General features: G+C 35.9%; 1 protein-coding gene across 28 annotated transcripts in view; it reads right to left on the reverse strand.

The window, feature by feature from the left end:
* The window catches only part of PICALM (phosphatidylinositol binding clathrin assembly protein), a 102,538-nt gene that overhangs the window by 50,060 nt on the left and 31,522 nt on the right, over positions 1–20,956 (reverse strand). For all 28 annotated transcript variants that reach the window (XM_063641492.1, XM_063641498.1, XM_063641496.1 and 25 more), the window contains exons 3-7: positions 18,287–18,362; positions 14,061–14,163; positions 6,418–6,511; positions 3,812–3,923; positions 2,552–2,658 (exon numbers count right to left, since the gene is read on the reverse strand). In XM_063641492.1, the coding sequence (XP_063497562.1) occupies positions 2,552–2,658; positions 3,812–3,923; positions 6,418–6,511; positions 14,061–14,163; positions 18,287–18,362 (492 nt within the window). The remainder of the gene's footprint in view (positions 1–2,551; positions 2,659–3,811; positions 3,924–6,417; positions 6,512–14,060; positions 14,164–18,286; positions 18,363–20,956) is intronic.

Below are 20,956 nucleotides of genomic sequence, written 5' to 3' on the forward strand. Positions count from 1 at the left end.
CAGGGGCTGGTCTCAGAATGATGTCAGTAGAAAATCTGATAAAGGCCAGATACGGTGGCTCACGTCTGTAATCCCAGCACTTTGGGAGGCCGAGGTGGGCAGATCACGAGGTCAGGAGATGGAGACCATCCTGGCTAACACAGTGAAACCCCATCCCTACTAAAAATACAAAAATTAGCCGGGCATGGTGGCAGGCACCTGTAATCCCAGCTACTCAGCAGGCTGAAGCAGGAGAATCGTTTGAACCCGGGAGGTAGCACGGGTGCAATGAGCAGAGATAGCACCACTGCACTCCAGCCTGGGAAACAGAGCAAGACTCCATCTCAGGAAAAAAAAAAAAAAAAAAATCTGATAAATTATTACTCAGATGTTACTAATCACTGCCTGATATATTTGTCCTCTTCAAACATGTTTCAAGAGGTTACTCTTGCCTTCTTTCAGGAACTAAGGCATTCTAATTAAACTGCAAGCCCAAAGACACTCTCATAAGAGAATATTTTAAGGCAAGGGACTCTTCATATTTTTCTTAAATCATATGGAGCAGGCTGGGTGTGGTGGCTTATGCCTATAATCCGAGCACTTTGGGAGGCCAAGGTGGGTTGATCACTTGAGGTCAGGAGTTCGAGACTAGCCTGGCCAACATGGTGAAACCTCATCTCTAAAATTAGTTGGGCATGGTGGCGGGCACCTGTAATCCCAGCTACCCAGGAGGCTGAGGCAGGAGAATCGCTTGAACCTAGGGGGCAGAGGTTGCAGCGAGACGAGACCACTCCATAGCACTCCAGCCTGGGTGACAGAGCAAGTCTCTGTCTCAAAAAAAAAAACATATATAGCAGACAGTCTATGCCACCTAAGAGTAAGTTAACAGCAGATCTGGAGTACAGAAGGGGGCTTACAACTTAAGTTTGGGCAGGATGCCGTGGCTCACGCCTGTAATCCCAGCACTTTGGGAGCCAAGGCAGGCAGATCACCTGAGGTCAGGAGTTCAAGACCAGCCTGGCCAACACAGTGAAACCCCGTCTCCACTAAAAATACAAAAATTAGCCGGGTGTGGTGGCAGGCACCTGTAATCCCAGCTACTTGGGAGGCTAAGACAGCAGAATCGCTTGAACCCAGGAGGCAGAGGTTGCAGTGAGCCAAGATTGCGCCATTACACTCCAGCCTAGGGGACAAGAGCAAGACTTTGTCTCAAAAAAAAAAAAAAAAAAAAAAAAAAACCAAAAACTTAACTTTGTAACTACAACTACCAAATGCAAAGAACATAAAAGGCCAAGAGGGAATGTCAACAAATTAAAACTTATTTAAAGAATTTACTAGAATCACAGCATAACCACCACCTTCTTCTGTTTTAGTATGTGACTGACCCTTAAAAAATGGAAAGGATCTTTCTCTTTGAAACATTTTTAAATTCAAAATTAATTTCAGTAGGCTTCATAAAACAGCAGATTAATAACAAAGCTATTGTCTGATCATCCTGTTCTGTCCTATTGCATCTAATATAGAATAATATATCACCACAGTAATAAAGCCTAGAATCACTAACTTGCTAATTCCAAAGTAACTACTTTGACATAATTGAGCAAATTATCCTAGGAAGAAATCTTTGGTGGAGACGGGTAGAGGCTGGAGAATGGTAGAACAAACAAACAAACAAACCCTTAAGAACACCTCTGTGGTAGCAAGATAATGCCTGCAAGTATTACCACACCTGCCTTCCATGACAATTTCAGAAAATTATTTTTAAGCAGAGCTGCAAAATTAGATTATCCTATTACCTACATTCATAGTTTTCACAATCAATGATAATAAATACACAAAATCCATTTCTGTTGGGGAACAAAACCTTTTTTTTTTTTTTTTTTGAGATAGAGTCTTGCTTTGTCACCCAGCCTGGAGTGCAGTGGTGCGATCTCGGCTCACTGCAACCTCCGCCTCCCGGGTTCAAGTGATTCTCCTGCCTCAGCCTCCTGAGTAGCTGGGATTACAAGTGCCCGCCCCCATGCCTGGCTAATTTTTGTATCTTTAATATAGATGGAGTCTTGCCATGTTAGCCAGTCTTGAACTCCTGACCTCAGGTGATCCACCCACCTCAGCTTCCCAAAATGCTGGGATTACAGGTCTGAGCCACGGTGCCCGGCCAATGAAAACATTTTGAACTATGTGGCTCCAGCTGTCTCACTGGAAAGAAACCTGCACTGATACTGGATATTCTCTACCACATTTAACAATAAACATTCTCAAATACATGATGGATTCCAACCATAAAAATCTCTGGCACTACTGTATGTCACCTACTTAATTTTATAGAGAAGTAAACAATGTAAAAACAGGTAACTTTTCAATACTCGCTATTGAATTAAATTCACAGCATGTATTTTATTCACTATTTTATCATATTCATATCTTGCCACAGAATTCAATACAGCATAATAATATGATTGAATACTAAATTGAAGATATTTATTTTATTTGGATAGTGAGTGATGACTTCAAAATCCATACTTACAGACAAAAAGGCAAGTTAGGAGACAGTCACTTAAAGACAGTTTACCTCTGCAACTTTGAGGAACTCTGAGATTCTTGTCATCCTAGTTAGGAACTTCTTATAGATGTCAAGACCTTCTTTGCATTGGTTCTTTTTCATATCAAAATATTTTTCTGACAAAATAAATGTAAAAATTCTTTTGTTCACATCAAAATATAACCCCCAAAAAGGGAAAAAAAAAGTAGGTAATAGCTCCAAATAGGTCTCTAATGGAGCATACATACCCTACTAGAAAAATATCAGTGTTAAGTTAGCTTAGGTATTTAAAGCAAATTAGAATAGAGGTGCTATTATATTAAAAAAAGAAACATTACTTGACCCTACTCATATTCCTAGTTTGTGCCACAGTACTTTTCCTCACAATTACCTAAGTATATATTTGTGTGTAAACACGTACCACACTTGACCCCGTTTAAAACAGCACTAACATCTATTTCCAATCTTACTAATAGTATATTATCTAAGATAACAACTTTTCCATGCCCAAATGTCACTCAGAAAGTTCATTTAAGTTTAATGTATGCATAAGAGTAAAGAGGTTAATTTATACTAATTATAGTATGGAAGACTATGCCTTCCAAAGCTTTATAGAAAAACCTTTATTTTTCACTTGTGAAAAAATAAGCCAAATTTCCCTATCCCTATAGATTAAAGCATCCCTGAGTACTGAGTAAGTCCACGTTACTTCAAACTATAAAAAACAGATTTAAATTTTTAAAAAGTTCATTATGGAGTTTTATGAGAAAATAATATTTTTCTGGGACAAATAATTTGGTTTTTTTTTCCACCTTTTTTTATTGTGGTAAAATACCTATAACATAAAACTTACTATCCTTTTTTTTTTTTTTTTTTGAAACAGAGTTTCGCTCTTGTTGCCCAGGCTGGAGTACAATGGCATGATTTAGGCTCACTGCAACCTCTGCCTCCTGGGTTCAAGCAATTCTCCTGCCTCAGCCTAAAACTTACTATCTTAACCCAGCTAAATTTTAAAGGTACTTTTATATTTCTAAAAATTAATAAAATGGGTGGAAAAAAACATAGATATATCTAAAAAATAAAGTTCATCTTGCTGAACATCCTGGGTATAAAAATATGTAACCACTTGCAGAAATAATTAGGTATAAAACTCTTTTCTCCAAATTAATTGTTACAATGAGTGAATATATCATAATAAATTTTTAGACAGCTTTAAGTAACAACTCAGTCAATATTATTTATCCATATGACACAAGATAAGAAATGTTATTAGGCTACAGCAGTATTTACCCAACAAATTAATAATTCCTTCATTGTATGCTGCAAACAGTCTAATGGCATCTTTGAACAGGAGCATGAAGGCAGCATTTATTACCCCATTTGTAAGTTCATTGCTATTAACCTAGGGAAAAATTGGAAAATAAAATTAGCTAATCTTAGGTTTCAAATGACACTGACAAAAAGATTTCCTTCAAATTAAAATACAGCAAATTCAAGCATTAGGCATGTTAGTGAAAAACACATTTATTTTCTCTAATACATACATAAAGATCCTGGTGCAGTAGCTACCACATAAATGAACATTATTTATTATTATTAAATCTGCTGTAACCAGATAATTGTATTCACTTGACTGAAAGAATACTGAAAACATTTTTAGTTTTATCTCAAGGAATAAATCAAAAAGATAAACCAAACTAATTCTAAGTTCTTTTTTAGCACAGGAAAATTAACTTGTTGTTATATATAGAAAAACTAAGCACAAAATTGAATGACAAACAAAAAACTGGTAAAAAAAGGTATTTGCAGACTATCTAGTAGAGCTGATGTCCATTATATAGGGAGAATCCTAATAATAAATAAAGTAAATGAAAACAATTTATAAAATAAAAAATACATATGGATAATAACGTGAAAAGAAATACAACTTCACTTATCAGGTAAATTAAAATACAATAATCAAATCAAATTACTAAAATATCCTTTCCTGAACATCAGACTATATTACTCAGTGCCCATAAGAATGAAAAAAAAAAGAACACGGTAGCTCATGCCTGTGGTCCCAGCACTTTGTTAGGCCGAGGCAGGAAGATTGCTTGAGCCTGGCAGTTTAAAATGAGACCAGCCTGGGCAACACAGCAAGACCTTGTCTCTAAAAAAACTAAAACCAAGAAAAGGTAGCTGAGCACGGTGGTGTACCCCTGTAGTCCCAGCTACTCAGGAGGCTGAGGTGGCAGGATTGCTTGACCCAGGAGTTGGAGGCTGCAATGAGCTATGATCATGCCACTGCACTCCAGCCTGGGTGACAGAGAAAAACGCTGTCTCAAAAAAAAAAAACAAACAAAAAAAGATGAAAAAGCAAAAACAGACACCAGTTGAGAAGTTAGTGGCTCACCCTTTTGGATATAAGCAATATTTATTAAAAATTTAAATGCTTATATTATTTGAACCACCACATTCTTTTTCTGGGTGTTATCCCTATTGAAATAGGTTTACAAATAGAAACACACACACACACACACACACAGAGGGAGAGACAGACAAGAGACAGAGAGAGGAGAGAGAATTGAGTGTAGCACTGTTTAGGATAAAAAAAACAGAAAAACTAAACATCTATCAACAGGAGGTTCAGATAAATTGTTATATATAACAAAGTACAATACAGACATTGAAAAGAAGAAATTTTATACAAATACAATATATTAAGAAAAATATGCATGGTTGGACTCTGAGCTTCTATACAAACCAAAATAATGTTGAATAACTGCATCAGTACCCCATGCCTTCTAGGGCAGCGGTCAGCAAACTTTTTTTTTGTAAAGGGTCAGATGGTAAATATTTTGGACTTTGTGGGCCACACAGTCTCTGTCACAACTTTTGAACTCTGCTGATGTAACATGAAACAGCCATAGATAATATGTACCAGTGAGCCTGGCTGTGTTCCAATAATACTATTGAGGACACTGAAGTTGGAATTTCAAATAACTTCCACCTGTTACAAAATATCATTTAATTATTTTCAACCACTTAAAAAACATACAAAAATAGGCAGTGAGCTGTAGTTGGATAATCTCTGTTCTAGTCTATGAAATACCTGTAAGATTTATTGAATGTTTACTGAACACTTACTATGTGCCACATTAATAGGCAATGGGGGTACAACAGAGAACAAAAGTGACCTAGTTCCTGTCCTGAAGAAGCTTAAAAACTAGCAATTAAACAATTTAAAGGAAAAATCTATTTCAGCATGAAACTGTCACAGTTCCATTCACTAACGTGCACTCAGAATCTCTAAAACAAAATGACAAGTAAATAATAAACAAAACATTGTAAGATAGATGCCAAAAAAACAGAAGAGTTGAAAATGCTAACTTCTAACATATTATAAATGAATGACAAAGCTGGCAGCTTGGTTCAAGTCATGGTCATTAAAACAAAAATCCCAGGGAACACAATGCCCTTGGGCAATAGCTACATAACAGGCTATTATAAGTACTATTTAAACTTCTTCCGAATAATTGTCACGCTTTGAGTCCCATTAAATAGACAAAAGTAAAATATTAAGTTGGCTATTCATTTAAAAAATATCCCTGTACATTTTTAAGATCTAAAAGCCATTATCAAAAGAAAATATATTTTCAGATCAATCCTTTCACCACTTTAGCTTGTATATCTTAAAATTCTAGAGCTAGAGAAGCACTAAAGAAATAAATCCAAAACAGTCACAAAAATCAGAAAGTAATTTGACTTGAGACTATTTTATAGAAAATCCTTAGCCATATAGGGTATCAGTGTGAAAAACTAGAGTCTGTGAAAACTTGAAGTTAAAAATTCTCATGAATTATAATGACCTAATTTTTTAAAATCTTAAATTACAAAAGCATAAATCAACTTACATTAAAATCAAGAAGTGCATCCATTTGATTCTGAATAATTGGTACAGTTTTTAGGAGTTTTTCTGTGTTCATTGTTCTCATAACTCCATCAGCCCTGTTATGAAAAAAAAAGAGAAATGAATCTGCAATTAAATCTACATTTCAAACTCCCCCCGATTCTCTACTAAAACAGAGAACCAAGTTGCTATGAAATGTCACATATTTTTAAGTCATTATGGAACCTGAAAACTAAACAGAGATCATACAGAAAAAACAAAAATAGGCAACACAATATGTCAAATGTCAAGGTACTCATTTAGAACTAAAAAAGAACATAAAGCATGAGCCATAAAAACAAAAGTTTACATTATACAGCAAGGTCTATAGCACACTTTTCACATGATGAAATGATCTGATCCTCACAATCATTGGTGTGTAAAGAGCAGTTTTACCATTTTTTTAAATTACAAATAAAATAATCATTTGCCTCAAGTCAGTAAACAGTTAAACACTCTGTAGGCCAGGAGTTAACAAAGTCTTAGAGCACTGTTTTATTTAAAGTATTTTATTCATGACCCAAGAGCAATGGCTTTTAATTCAGAAATTATAAAGAAAACCACTTTATTACAAAATAAAGAACAATTTTACCAAGTCATTCTAATCTGGCTATTACACAAGAGATACTTTCAGTGGACAGTCTTTAATAAAATATTCTGTTAAATATTTCCAAACAGATATTTCTAAAGATAGAGAAATATTGGCAGCACCAAAACAGATATAAAAACCAGTACATGAAAGGTACTGGGGCTAACATACACAACTAATATTAAGAGCTTATTACATATCACACTAAGTATTATTCAGAGATTGCCCTATCATTTTCAAATCCCCATAAAAATTCTACTGATATTCTTGTTCCATTTTACAGATGATGAAATTTTAGGTTCAGTGAGGGTATATGACTTGTCTAAGATCACAGAACTAATCAGCGGTAGGGTCATTATGTAAACCCAGGTGTATTAGACTGTGAAATTATGGCATAACTGTTTGGCTGAGTAACAAGGCATTTCCAAAAAATATGTCAGGTTCCCCTAATTTACAAATGACTATACTTATAAATGGCTGTTCTACCCTAGGATAAACCATGAACTATGACCTCAGATGCCAAAAAACAATTAAGCTATAAAAAGCAACAATTGTGCTTTGTAGGACACAACAAAGTTTAATAAACAAATATTAGACTGCCTTAAGTAGTCACCTATTGAACAGCTTCGGCCTAATTCTCCCTAATGTGTTAACTTATGGATGCCTGTTTCCTCTCAAGTGCTAAACAGCATTGGCTGGAACCAGCTGCTGGAGCTTGGGATGAGGACACCATCCCTTCTTTTGCAACTCTTCTTATTGAAGTCATTGCTTTACCTCTGGTTACTTCTCCATCACAGAAGATTTGAACATTGGCTCAGTCTTTCTTGTCTTCATTAGCTTCAACATCTACATGGACAACCAATCCAACACCTTGATGTCAAAATTCCTGATTCTAACCTTACTGCCCCCAGAAACCACAGCATCCTAGCCCCACCCCTGAACAACAACAACAACAAAAAAAAACCAAAAAGGTAAAATTCAGACACCTTATTCTGTGACAATTACCTTTTAAACTTTCAGCTGCTTTGGTCACATATCCCTGTGGTAAAAACTATTTGACCTCATCAGAAACTTCAATGTTTCAACTCCACCACTAACCACATTGATCCTTTCTCTTTTTTACTTTCTTCATCTAGCTTAGAATTCCAGACCATTAATATAATCACTCCTTTACAAATACCTTTAACTTTCTTGCACCTCTTTTCTTCCCTGCATTTCAGTCACCTGGCAAATTCACAATCCTGGCTGAGCAAACACCTAAAACTAATCCATGCCTGTACACACACAGCTGAGTGCTGGTAAAGAAAATGGCACAACTGGGCAAACTGGCAAAACTATAAACTCATGATCATCAACCTCAAATGAATACTCAACATTGCCAGCAATCCTCTTAGCCGTCTCTAATAAAATCCTCTAAATATCTTCAAATCCTCTTCTCCTCTTTGTCTCCTTACATGAAACACATAAGCTCTCAGCTCTTAACTCCCAAAATATTTCATTCTGGAACAGAAAATAACAAAAAGCAATTGTCTGGTCTTCTTGCCACCCAAACTATATTTCTATTTAAAAATTGTTGGCTAAGTAAGGCTGGGCGCGCTGGCTCACGCTTGTAATCCCAGCACTTTGGGAGGCCCAGGGGCAGGTGGATCACGAGGTCAGGATTTCGAGACCAGCCTGCCCAATATGGTGAAACCCAATCTCTACTAAAAAATACAAAAAGTAGCCGGGCACGGTGGCGTGTGCCTACAGTCCCAGATACTCGGGAGGCTGAGGTGGGAGAATCACTTGAATCCGGAAGGCGGAGGTTGCAGGGAGCAGAGATCACGCCACTGCACTCCAGCCTGGGTGACAGAGCGAGACTCCACCTCAAAAAAAAAAAAAAAAAAAAAAAAAGTTGGCTTCTACCTCATGTTTTTCCTACCATGGTAGATTCCAAATGAATCCAAGATTAAAATATAAAACACTGAATCCATAAATATATCTGATGAAAACATAATAATCATTTTAGCTCACTGAGCTTGCTTGAAAGATAAAAAACATAAAAATGAAGATGATGATTTTGATCACCTAAGATTGTAAAGCTTTTAACAATGTTAAAAAATAGGGAAAAATACTCATAACCTATAACAATTTATTTTCCTAATACACAAAAAGTTCATTTGTTGAGTGTTTGTTATGTGTTAAGCATTACATACAATATACCATTTAATTCTCACAACAATCCTGACAGGAAAGTACTAATTAACATCATAATTTTACAGATGAAATAACTCAGAGCTTAAGTAAGGCCTTCCCAGTTTTGCCACAGCATACTAGTATGGTAGAAAGGGTTATAAGTGTGCCAAGATGTTGAATCCTTTTTAACCCTTTAGCCTCAAGTAGTCTCTTGTATAAATAGTTATCAGTTTGTGTGCCACCATGTGAAAGAAGTTTAGCAAGCTGATAGATATGTAACAAAATATCCTTGTTCTTAGAAAATATTCACCAAAGTATTAAAAGATATAAACTATAAAAGGCATAATGTATGTAACCCACTCTCAAATGGTTCAGAAAAAAATGTGCGTGTGCGCCTATGTGAATATACACAGAAAGAGAAATGCAGATGTGGCAAAATGTTAAAAACTGGTGGTTCTGAGTAAAGTATACAGAATTTCTCTAATATTCTTGCTACATTTCTAGAAGTGAAATTATTTCAAAGTAATATTATTTTTTAAAAGTCAGTAAACCAGCTAAAGTATCTCACTGAAGTCCCTCATCTAATTGGTATGAAGCTAGAATTCAAACCTAGATTCATCTGACTAAAAAAGCTTGTGAGTTCTTACCACTATTCAACACAATGGAAAAGAGTGAAAAACCCAATAGAGAAGCTGTCAACGGACATCAAAAGTTAATAAAACAAGTATGGCATTCAAAAGGAAGGGGGAGTGTGCTCAATATCACCATTTATTTAATCAACTAATATAAAATGAACACATATGAATGCATTTTTCACGATGATGGAAGAATAAAAATAACTAAGCCAATAATTTGGTATAATTTTTATAAAGGATAATTTGGTGTTTTGTATTAAAATATTAAATGTAAACATATCTCAATGACTCATCAATTTTAATAATTTATTCTACAGAAAAACTCAATGCAACCATACATAAAGGATGGTCAATCCATTGCTTTTAAAAGATTAAAAAAAGGGAATAAATCAGATCTATACCTGCAACATAATTCTACAGCCATTCATAAGAATGAGATGGACTGAAGCCAGATGAGGTGGCTCATGACTGTAATCTCAGCACTTTGGGAGGCCGAGACATATAGATCACTTGAGGTCAGGAGTTCAAGACCAGCCTGGCCAACATGGCAAAACCCCATCTCTACTAAAAATACAAAAATTAGCTGGGCATTGTGGCGGGCGCCTGTAGTCCCAACTACTTGGGATGCTGAGACAGAAGAATCGCTTAAACCCGGGAGGTGGAGGTTGCAGTGAGCCAAGAGCATGCCACTGCACCCCAGCCTGGGTGATAGAGCCAGACTCTGTCTTAAAAAAAAAAAAAGAAAGAAGTATGAGATGGATCTATGTGTACAGACATTGAAAATGTCCAAAATACACAGGAGGGGAAGAAAAGCAGCCTTCAAAGAATCTCATTCAATTTTTATATAATTTTCTATGTGCCTTTATATATATATTTCTATTTACACACACAGAAAAGATTAGACACACTAAAATGTTAACATTTTCTATGAATTAGAATGGTATTCTTCTTAAATTTTAAGTTTATTACTTTTGTAAACATAAAAAAGTATCTTAATAAATCAAACTTTACTACTTATAATGACAGTCCTCTCCAAAAGGCGTAGCCTACTGAGGTTTTTGCCATGATATAATACATTTCAACTGCTGTCATGTCCTCAATTTATATCTGATATTCTTGATTTTTTTCTTTTGTATTTATACAGTCTGATATGTGTATATGCGTGCGTATAATGCCACTTTTGCGCTTCTTCTTGGTCCCCACTCAACTATGGCTCCTCCTTGATTCAACTAAGTCAATACTAATTTTATTGTACTTAATCAGGGGCTATTTTCATCCAATTAAAAAGGACTGCTCTATTAAATAAAAAAATTCACCAACTATTCTCAAGACCGGCCCTTCAATTTAGAAAAAAAGTTACCATTTTAAAAATCTATTATTCTGAAATCTGTAAATACACTGAAGATCAACTTTACTGAAGATACTTTACAGGGAAATATTATTGGACAGGATACAGAGGTTAAAAATTAGACTTCTAAAAAAGTTCTCCATCATAATCTTCTACAAAGTGCTTAAATATATGAAACAAAATCTGTAGAATTTACTTTAGGCATATTCCAAAATAATCACCTCCTGATGGATTTGGAATGGCAGCATAGAACATTTGAATTCAGCTTTAAATTTTCTTGCATAAGAGGTTACCTCTATTTTTAATTAAATTTTTCACTTCAGTCCATTAATTTAAAATTTCAATAGAACAATCTAAAGGAACACATCAATTGCTTAGACCTTTGGGATCACTGAGCAGCAGAGTGGCTCAGGAAGGCATTCACCAGACTATTTCTGTACATGCCAGATTCCCTTCAAGACAGGCCTTCATAGCTACAAGAGTCATCACTGCTGCTAAGAATGTCTTCAGTGGCTTTCTCCTGAGCCCTCATCCTATATCCTAGGAAAAAATCTGCATATCAGGTGTTATCAGTTATAGAAGCACTGACTATATCATTCATGTGACTGGATCATGTGCTAAGATGATTGTTATTTAGGGTGCAGCAAAAATTAAATGCATCTTCTGCACTTAAGATTAAAAGAAAGCTTAAATACAAAACAGCACTGAAAGAAATGCGAAAAGATCCAAATAAACAGAAAGACATCTCTTGTTCATAGACTAGAAATTTAATCATTAAGAAGATAATACTCCCCAAACTGATCTATAGATTCAATGCAATCCCCCACAAAATCCCAGCTATCTTTTCTGCAGAAATCAAAAAGCTGATCCTGAAATTCACATGGGAATGCAAGGGGCCCAGAACAGCCAAAACAATCTTGGGAAAAAAAAGAATAGAGTTAGAAGACTCACACGTTCTAATTTTAAAACACACTGCAAAGCAACAGTAATCAAGACAATGTGATACTGGCATGAAGATATACGTACAGATCAACAGAACAGAACTGCAAGTCCAGAAATAAACCTTTACATTTATGGTCAATTCATCTTCAACAAGGTGCTAAGACTATCCAATGGGGAAAGAAGAGTAATTTCACAAAACAGTGCTGGGATAACTAGATATCCACATACAAAAGAACAAATTTGGACTCATCTCTCACACCATATACAAAAGTTAATTCCAAATAGATAAAAACTTAACTATATGGGCAAAAAATACAAGATTCTTAGGATAAAAAGTAGGAGTAAATCTTTGTGACCTTGGATTAAACAATGATTTCTTAGACATGATTACAAAAGTACAAGCAACCAAAGGAAAAAAAAGATACACTTAATTAATTAATTAAAAATGTTTGTTCTTCAAAAAACACCAAGAAACTGAAAAGACAAGCCATGGGAGAAAAATATTTGCAAATTATTTATGCGATAAGAAACTGGTGTCTAGAACATATTTTTTAAAATTCTTGCAACTGAACAATAAAAACGGCAAGTAAACCAATTTAAAAACGGGCAAAAGGCCAGGTCAGTAGCTCAAGCCTATAATCTCAACACTGTGGGAGGCCAAAATGGGAAGACTGTTTGAGCCCAGGAGTTCAAGACCAGCCTGGGCAACACAGTGAGAACTCATTTGTATGAAACTTTTTTTAAAAATTAACTGAGCACAGTGTTGCATGCCTGTGTTCCCAGCTACTCAGCAGGCTGAGGGGGAAAAATTGCTTGAGCACAGGCGGTCGACACTGCAGTGAGCTGGGATTGTGCCACTGTCTCAAAAAGTGAAAATCAAAAATAAAAACAGGGCAAAGGGTTTGAAGAGGCATTTTTTCAAAAGACGATATACAAATGGTCAACAGCTCAAAAAAAAAAAATGCTCAATATCATCAGCCATCAGGGAAATGCAAACTAAAAAATCACAAGACACCACTTCACACCCACTAGGATGGCTACCATTAAAAAAAAAAAACAAGCAAAAAAAAAAAAAACACAGAAAATAACAAGTATGGCAAGAATAGGGAGAAACTGAAAGTGCCATACACTGCTGGTGGGAACGTAAAATGATTCAACTGCCTTGAAAAATGATCTGGCAGGTCCTCAAAATGGCAAACATAAGAGTTACCACATGGCACAGCAATTCCACTTCTAGGTATATACTGAAGAGAATTAAAAAGATAATCCACATAAAATCTAATGTTCACAGCACCATTATTCCTAATAGTCAAAAGTAGAAACTATTCAAGTGGCCATCAGCTTATGAACAGATAAACAAAATGCAGTATATGTCCATAAAGTAAAATATGATTTGGCTAGAAAAAGGAATAAAATACTGATATATGAAGTAACATGGATGCTATAACCTGGACATACTATGCTACACAAAGGTCACATATTGTATAATTTCATTTATATGAAATGTTCAGAATAGGCAAGCCCAGAGACACAGAAAGTAGATTCATGGTTGCCTGGATCTAGGGGAAGAGGGAATAGCAAATGAAGACTAATGGTATAGAGTTTCTTTTTGGAGGTGATAAAAATGTTCTGAAATTAGTGGTGATGTTGGACGACTTTGTAAATACACTAAAAACCAATGAATTACACACTTTAAAATGATAAATTTTGTTATGTGAATTATATCTCAATAAAGGTACTATAAAAAAGAACTTAAAAACAAATCCTACCACAAAAAGTACTTGATATACCTCATCAAAGAAAAATGAGGCTCATCTTTTAAAACTGGCTAAAATTTTGTAATTCATAATCTAGTAACTCCGATGTTTTACATTTTTAAAAATTCAAATCAATTAGATGTCAAAAAAAGCTTAACTCACCCTCTCTTCACTTTTGTGAAATCAAATGCAACTTGTCTGTAAGAAACTGCTTTTTCATTTAAATATCTACTATACCGCCTAATAAATGTAGACATGTCATATCCTGTAAAAAAACAAAAAAAAAAAAAAAAAAAAAAACAACTCATTGTATCCAACGGTTATAATGTCTTGAAATCCCAATTCAATTTAGTGATGTAAATTAAGTAACTAATTAATAACATTACCATTAAATTCTCTTAAGGCTTCATATTTAAATCAGATAAGTCCTATGTAGCTTTAAAAAAAGAAAAACCTCTTCCCTTAGAACTTCATTAAAATAAGAAGTTTCTTTTGTTTCTCTCAATATTCCTATTCTTTATTCAACAGGAATTAGAAAAACAGGTTCTTTCACACAACTTGATAATCTCACAACTCAAATTTAACATCCTATGGAAACACAATCCCATTCCTCAAATCAAGCAACTTTATATAATTTTTATACTCCTAAAATCTTTAGCTGTATTTAGAACCATAACTTGTATGTGCCAACCTTATAAAAAGTATAAAAAATTACTGTCTAATATAAGAAATGGCAATATGCAAGTTTAGGGTGTAACAAAAACAATTATATGAATGTTTTCAATGAAACTTTCTAAATGAATACATAAATCATTCTAAGATTTGTTTAATCATGACCTTGATTTCAAAACTTCAGCAACATAAAATCTAATCAATATTATTTTTTAAAAACACCAAAAACTTTGTGTTTTAGTTATTGCCTGGCTCAAGGAAGTCTATAAATTTTTGCTCCTCATTGAAAAGTGAACCCATTTTATTTTAACTCATATTCATCTAACAAATTTAATTACTTGATCTTTGCTACTTTTAAAAGACAATACCAAAACTAACCAAAATGTAAACTAACTGGATTTCAACATCACCAGTTCATTTATTTAGCAAAATATTTATTGTCTATTAAGTACCAGTGGAGAAAAATCAGTGAACAAAATAGAAAAAAGAATACTGCTCTCATATGACTTCATACCTACTACTGTACAGGTCAGGTGTTACATGCTCACATTCCTCAGCTTTTCGGTTCATATGGTTCTATCTACTATACTCCATCCTAAGAGGGTAAATACCTATCATCCTTCAAGGCTCAACCTCTCCTCTACATAAAAAGAGTGAAATTATTAAAACCTTATCACTAGAATTGCTTAATTTCCATCTTAAGAAAATGAGAAATCAGTCACTAATAAGACACAAAAAACCTACTTGGATATATGCATAAACTCTGCCTAGAGCAGTGCTCTGCATCTTGTTTTCCACAAACTTTTAAAGTTAAAATGAACTGAATGAGGGAAGAAGTGAAAATTAAAGGATGAGTAGGCAGTTTCTTCCATGCCCCTGAAAACAGACACACTCCATTTTTATCTATAATATATATCTGACTTCTGTTTAAGATTTCAAAAAGAGGCCAGGTGTGGTGGCTCATGCCTGTAATCCCAGCACTTTGGGAGGCTTAGGAGGATCGCTTTATACCAAGAGTTCAAGACCAACCTGGTCAACAGAGCAAGAGAGCCCATCTCTACAAAATATTTAAGAATAAAAAAATTAACCAGGGCCGGGCGCGGTGGCTCACGCTTGTAATCCCAGCACTTTGGGAGGCCGAGGCGGGAGGATCACGAGGTCAGGAGATCGAGACCATGGTGAAACCCCGTCTCTACTAAAAATACAAAAAAAGTAGCCGGGCGTGGTGGCGGGCGCCTGTAGTCCCAGCTACTCGGAGAGGCTGAGGCAGGAGAATGGCATGAGCCCGGGAGGCGGGGCTTGCAGTGAGTTGAGACTGCGCCACTGCACTCCAGCCTGGGCGACAGAGTGAGACTCCGTCTCAAGAAAAAAAAAAAAAATTAACCAGGCATGGTGGTGCATATCTGTAATCCCAGCTGCTCAGGAAGCTGAAGGGAGGACAGCTTGAGCCAGGAGTTCCAGGCTGCAGCAAGCTATGATCACACCACTGCACCCAGCCTAGGTGACAGAGCAAGCCCCAGTCTCTTTTACTCCAGCCTCAGCAACAGAACCAGATCCTGTCTCAAAGAAAAAAAAAATATTTTTTCAAGAGAGGGGGTCTACTGTTTTAATTTTTTTTCCTTAACTTAGAGAGCCATACCTCTTGTTAAAATATAACGTATTTTGTAACACTGGACGGGTCCTGCGTATAGATTACTGGTCTTCTAGAATGTCTGGAAGATAGGGTATTAAATTCATTTTAAGCAATACTTGCACCTACCGAAGGGAAACAAGTACTGGACTGAATACCTCAAACTCAAATACAGCCAATCACAAAAAAAAAAAAAAAAAAAAAAAAAAAAAAATCCACTCATCTTTTTTTTTTTTGACACCTCCAAAAGAACCACAGTTCAGGCCCTGATTAACTCTACACTAGATAACCACAACAACTGAAACAGTCTCAGCATCTTCAAGATTTGGTTTACTCTGATCTAACTTGACTAAGCTATGATTCTTTCCGGGTAACACATAATTCCCTCTCCCCTCCTCTCTCTACTGCATTATAAAATTCCAACTCTATAAAAAATTTTTGTGCTTGATTTTGGCTCTGAATAGCTTCTTGGGGGCTATCTGCCACTACATGTTCTCAAATACACCATTCATATATATTCTATTCACATTCATTTGCTCTGTAAATCTTAAATATTCATATCCATGTGAATGACTTTCACATCCATATACATCTGTGTATCCGTGCTTACTTTCACATGCATGTACTGTATCTGTGTACCTGTGCTTAAGCCAACCCATCTTCTCATCCTTCTCTTGAAGCCCAGCACAAATCTCACCTTCTCTAAAGACATTTTCCTGATTGAGCCTCACTGCTGAATATTCCTAACTCATTTGGCATATCTTTATGAGGTACTCCCTAAAGCTGACATTCTATAATGCTAACAGCCTAGTTATAGAACTAAGTAAAACAGATCCCATTAAGACAATGTGCATGGACAGCTATAACCACATTATGTCCACTTCAAGTTACTAAATAAGAAATAACAGGCCGGGTGCGGTGGCTGGCTCATGCCTGTAATCCCAGCACTTCGGGAGGCCGAGGCAAGCAGATCATGAGGTCAAGAGGTGGAGACCACCCTGGCCAACATGGTGAAACCCCATCTCTACTAAAAATACACAAATTAGCTGGGCGTGGTGACACGCGCGGGTAGTCCCAGCTACTTGGGAGGCTGAGGCAGGAGAATCACTTGAACCCGGGAGGCGGAGGTTGCAGTGAGCCAAGATCATGCCACTGCACTCCAGCCTGGTGACAGAATGAGACTTTGTCTCAAAAAAACATAAATAAGAAAACAGCTATGAATACGAAGGAACAATTCATCTCAATAAATTATATCTACTTTAGCTACTAAAACATGTAATATTCCAACTACATTTCTTGGAATGAAACATAAAATACTATAATAACAATGAAAGCAAATATTTACATAGCATTTCTTTTTTTGTTTGTTTTTTTGAGACAGAGTCTAGCTTTGTCACCCAGGCTGGAGTACAGTGGCATGATCTTGGCTCACTGCAACCTTCGCCTCCTGGGTTCAAGCAATTCTCCTGCCTCAGCCTCCTGAGTAGCTGGGATTACAGGTGTGCACCACCAATCCCGGCTAATTTTTGTATTTTTAGTAGAGACGGGGTTTCATCATGTTGGCCAGGCTGGTCTCGAACACTTGACCTCAAGAGACCCACCCGCCTCAGCCTCCCAAAGTGCTGGGATTACAGGCATGAGCCACCGTACCTGGCCTTACATAGCATGTCTTGTGTGCCAGGCACTGTTCTAAGCACTTTGTAGTAATTAACTAGGTTAAGTCTCGTGACAATCTTATTGGGTAGGTACTATCACTATTCCTCGATTCTACTGATGCAGAGGCGAAGTAACCTGCCCAAGTTCATATAGCTGGTAGGCAGCAAAGACAAGATTCAAACCCAGACAGTCCAGCTCCAGAATTCATGCTCTCAAATAACTACTCTGTACTCCCTCTCAGAGAGCTCTGAGTATCTGGTAGGAAAATTAATATTAATCTTCAAATTAAAAAGTTTTTTCTTTCCTACAACCTTCACTAAAATATAAGATTTAAAGTAGCACATGTTCTAAAAGACAAAGTTCTACTCTGGAGTAATCATTATGTGGGTGTCATTCTTTTGATTTTCTATAATGAAAAAGTTATCTTTACCTTGCAATCCACTTTTATCCAAAAAATTGCTTAAGTTAAACAACGTGTTTCTTGAAGCCAAATACTGAATAAAACGCTGGAAAAAAAAAATAATTACATCATATTAAGGTACTGCCATCTCACAAACTCTAATTCTAAAATTAGGAGAAAAGTTATGGTTAACGCATTCCATTAAGCTTATCTAGTTTAAATTTCTCATCCTCACTCCTTCCATTAACTAGTTACCAAACCTAAAAACATAATACATATTTTTCACTAGCATGCGAGAATTTATTAAAGCCTAATGCCCACAGATATATTATAGTATTAAGTCAAAATAATAAAAGCAAATAGACAGTGGAACCAGTAGTTTTGGTTTTATTACAGCATATTAAAACTATAGCTAATCATTTTTAGGTGGCATCTGTATTTTAAACAGCCATCTGGTATACCAAAGTTTTGGCTTTTTTTAAAAAAACAAAATACTTCTAAACATACAAGAAAGCAAGAGATCCTCTTAATCATTGTCCAGATTAAACAAATTCACATGCTCACTTCAGATTTCATATAGAATCAAAACATTATAGCCTCCATTGAAGAACCACACCTTCAATCTCCCTTCCCTCCCTCTTCAGAGGTGAGTACTTTTCTGAAACAGGTATACATTACTTTCACACAGGTTTTCACCATTTTACTAGATATACAAGTATCTATAAACTATCCAATTGTTTCCTATTTTAAATTTACACAAGTATCATAGTGTACTTACTCTTTGCAATGTGTTTTAACTTTTCCCTAAGAATTATCCCACTTAACATTTCATTTTAAATGATGTTCTAATATTCCAATGAATATATCATCATAAACCCATTTATTTGTTACGGATATACTTTCTAATTTTCGCTATTATTAACAAAATTGTATTGACATATTTCTTCATGGTCTCCATGCATAAGTATATGAGTATATGAGTTTCTCAGGATATATACCTAGGGATGAATTATTAGGCCAGCACATATGTAAAAGCTCATCTTCTCAATATTGCCAAAATGGTCTCTGAAGTGCTTACCATAGTACATAACCTTAGTCTCCTTCACATACAGCCTCTAAATAGCTAAAGAAATGCCTTTCAACTTCACTTCTTAGGATTCCTTTACTTTCTTCTTCATTTTTTTTTTTAATGCATGTAGAGGCTAATAATCAACTAGGATGTATACCATCACCTCCGAAGTCAGTCCTTTTTTTTTTTTTTTGAGACAGGGTCTCGCTCTGTCGTCCAGGCTGGAGTATAGGGGTGTGATCACAGCTTTCCACCCTCCTGCTCTCAAGCAATCCTCCCATCTCAGCACGAAGCACCACCCACCATCCACTCCTCACCCTCGCCCCCAAGCAGCTGGGACTACAGGCATGTCCAGCTCACATTTTTTAAAAAATTTTTTGTAGAGACAACGTCTTACTACATTGCCTAGGCTGGTCTGGAACTCTTTGGCTCAAGCAATCCTCCTGCTTGGCCCCCCAAACTGTCAGGATTACAGGTATGAGCCACTGTGCCCGGCCCCCAAATCAGACTTGTACAACTGAGATCACCCCAAACTAACAAACCAGGATTTTGAAAATCAATTTGTAAAGTGAAGACTCATATTTCACAATTATCCTAAAACAGTGTTTCAAAAAGTTATAAAAAATATCATAAGACAATATTAGACTATGATTTTAATAGATTTGGATAAGACTCTTCTTTACCTCTGCATTCTAAATTAATGTAAATAATTTAGTCTACCAGGCCATCTCATTTATGATTTTAGAGATAATAAATCTAAATTTTCCTTTTTATTTTATTAGTCCTTTCTACCTTCATTATATTTAGCTGCAAAGACATATATGGCTTTAATCAAGTTTTGATTTTGTTTTCAACAGCATCCTAATGATAGTCAAAATGGTATTAAATTGAGCACCATGCCAACACTCTGGCAAGTAATAAGGCTTCATAGGTTCCCATTTTGGGTCATAAGCTGTAACCTGAAATGGATTATCCTAAAACTTCATTTAAAGAATGGCAATGTGGAAGGTGGGTGATTAGGTACATAAGCATTTGTTATACCATTCACTCTACTACTGTGTATATTAGAAACTTTTCATAACAAAATATTTAAGGCCAGGCGCACTCATGCCTGTAATCCCAGCACTTTGGGAGGCTGAGGCAGGCGGATCACGAGGTCAGGAGATAGAGACCATCCTGGCTAACACGGTGAAACCCCGTCTCTGCTAAAAATACAAAAAAATTAGCCAGGCGAGGTGGCACACGCCTGTAGTCCCAGCTACTCCAGAGGCTGAGGCAGGAGAATGGCGTGAACGCAGGAGGCAGAGCTTGCGGTGAACCGAGATCGCGCCCATTGCACTCCAGCCTGGGCGACAGAGCGAGACTCTGTCTCAAAAAAAAAAAAAAAAAAAAAAAAAATTTAAAGAACATATTTCAGATTATTTTACCCAAAATGGTATTAAATACTTTATAATAAATCCATGCTTGGTTCTATACCTCTCTTTTCTAATTTCATCTACAAATTTTTAACTCTGCATTTTCATGTATTAATCACCTATAACTTGTCATACTATAATAAGAGCCTTGGTCAATTCTATTTACCATGAAGGTACTATCATATTATTGAGGAAGCTCCAGAAGTGACTTACCCA

This window comes from Symphalangus syndactylus, chromosome 6 (genome assembly GCF_028878055.3).
Source record: "Symphalangus syndactylus isolate Jambi chromosome 6, NHGRI_mSymSyn1-v2.1_pri, whole genome shotgun sequence".
In the NCBI taxonomy this organism is placed as follows: domain Eukaryota; kingdom Metazoa; phylum Chordata; class Mammalia; order Primates; family Hylobatidae; genus Symphalangus; species Symphalangus syndactylus.